The sequence below is a fragment of the Propithecus coquereli genome, unplaced genomic scaffold (genome assembly GCF_000956105.1).
Source record: "Propithecus coquereli isolate 6110/MARCELLA unplaced genomic scaffold, Pcoq_1.0 Scaffold1, whole genome shotgun sequence".
NCBI lineage: Eukaryota > Metazoa > Chordata > Mammalia > Primates > Indriidae > Propithecus > Propithecus coquereli.
Window position 1 is genome coordinate 28,769,108 of NW_012133857.1, and position 1,691 is coordinate 28,770,798.

Below are 1,691 nucleotides of genomic sequence, written 5' to 3' on the forward strand. Positions count from 1 at the left end.
GTTTGAATGTATATTTAAATTTTGTGAAAGCCTGGCTTGTTTTAAATTTCAGCTGCTGCATTTTTTATCACCTACGAATATGTGAAATGGCTTTTGCATACAGATTCATCTTCATATTTGATGCCTGTGAAGCATATGTTGGCTGCCTCTGCTGGAGAAGTGGTAAGTAACGAGTTATATGTATGAAATACTTCAGATATGCAAATCATGCATATATTTTCAGTTCAGGTATTACTTCATTTCCTTTTTAAAAACAATTTTTAAAATTATGAAAGTCATAAATCCCAATAAATGTAAATGGATTAAACATGACAGTTAAAAGATAGTCTTAGGATGGAAAAAAAATGTAGCTGCGTGCTATTTACAAGAGACAGATATAAAACAATTATACAGAAAGAATACGATTAAAGAGATGGAAGAGAATATCCATGCAAATTGTGATGGCTTTGTATATTGTGTCAGCATAACTGGGCTGAAACCACTTTTCCCAGAATTCCCTTTCCAGGATAGTCTCAGGTTCCATCAGTCACAAGAGAAATTTGCACACAATTTGAAAGGTGCAAGTGAACCAGCAATTGTGTTTATGCTCAGAAGGTTGGTGTTGGGTCAAGCACTGTTGTAGCTCACACACCCTGTCACTGATCTCAGCTGGCTCAGTGTGTTGGCCTGTGGCTTACACCTCTCCAGCTCCCACTGGATCTCCTTCAGCCTCTTCAAATTCTACATCGGGTGTATAAGCTCTGTGGTGACGGGTGCCAGCTTATACTACAGTTTCTCTCTCACAGCTTAATGGGAAATAAATGTGAGTTCCAGTTTGTCTTTGCTCTTCTCCACTTCACATCCATCTCTCCTTCCCTATTACCTGCCCTTTGATTTCTGTCCCAAAACTAGATGCAGAAGCAACAGTTTTACATGAACTGCTTAGTCAGCTCCCATATTTGCTGGTCATATCTCCATAATCCTTATTCTTATCACTCGTAGTAGTTTTGCTTCTCTGATGAAACCCTAACTGATAGAGGAATACTAACTGAAATAGAGCTAGTGGAGTAATATTAATACTGGGTGAAAAAGACTTAAGGCAAAAAACAAAGAGATCAGTGCATAATGATAAAGGAATAGTTCTTTTGGGAGATGTAACAAGTCTGAACCTGTACTGAATAACATAGTCTCAAAACATATAAAGCAAAAAGTGACAGAATTATAAGGAGAAATGAGCAAAACTATAGTCTTAGTTGGAGATGTTCACATCTCTCTCTCAAAGCATTAAGACCAGGCAGACATAAACTTACTAAGGCCATAGAAGGTCTGACCGACACAGTAGCAAGATTGGTCTAATGCTGCAGTCCCCAACCCCTGGGCGGCGGATCAGTACCCCTCTGTGGCCAATTAGGAACTGTGCCACACAGCAGGAGGTGAGTGGTGGGTGAGCAATCGAAGCTTCATCTGTATTTACAGCTGCTTCCGATCACTCGCATCACTGCCTGCTCTGCTTGTCAGATCAGCGGCAGCATTAGTTGCAGGAAAACAAGCTCAGGGCTCCCGCTGATTCTGCATTATGGTGAGTTGTATAATTATTTCATTATATATTACACTGTAATAATAGAAATAAAGTGCACAATAAATGTAATGCGCTTGAATCATCCTGAAGCCATGCCCCCCTCCCTGCCCATGCCCGTCCGTGCAAAAATTGT

At 40.0% G+C, this 1,691-nt stretch overlaps 1 protein-coding gene across 1 annotated transcript in view; it reads left to right on the forward strand.

The window, feature by feature from the left end:
• Window positions 1-1,691, forward strand: part of SLC25A26 (solute carrier family 25 (S-adenosylmethionine carrier), member 26) — a 210,961-nt gene that overhangs the window by 47,357 nt on the left and 161,913 nt on the right. Inside the window, exon 2 of the mRNA XM_012641954.1 lies at window positions 53-162. Coding sequence (XP_012497408.1) covers window positions 53-162 — 110 coding nt within the window. The remainder of the gene's footprint in view (window positions 1-52; window positions 163-1,691) is intronic.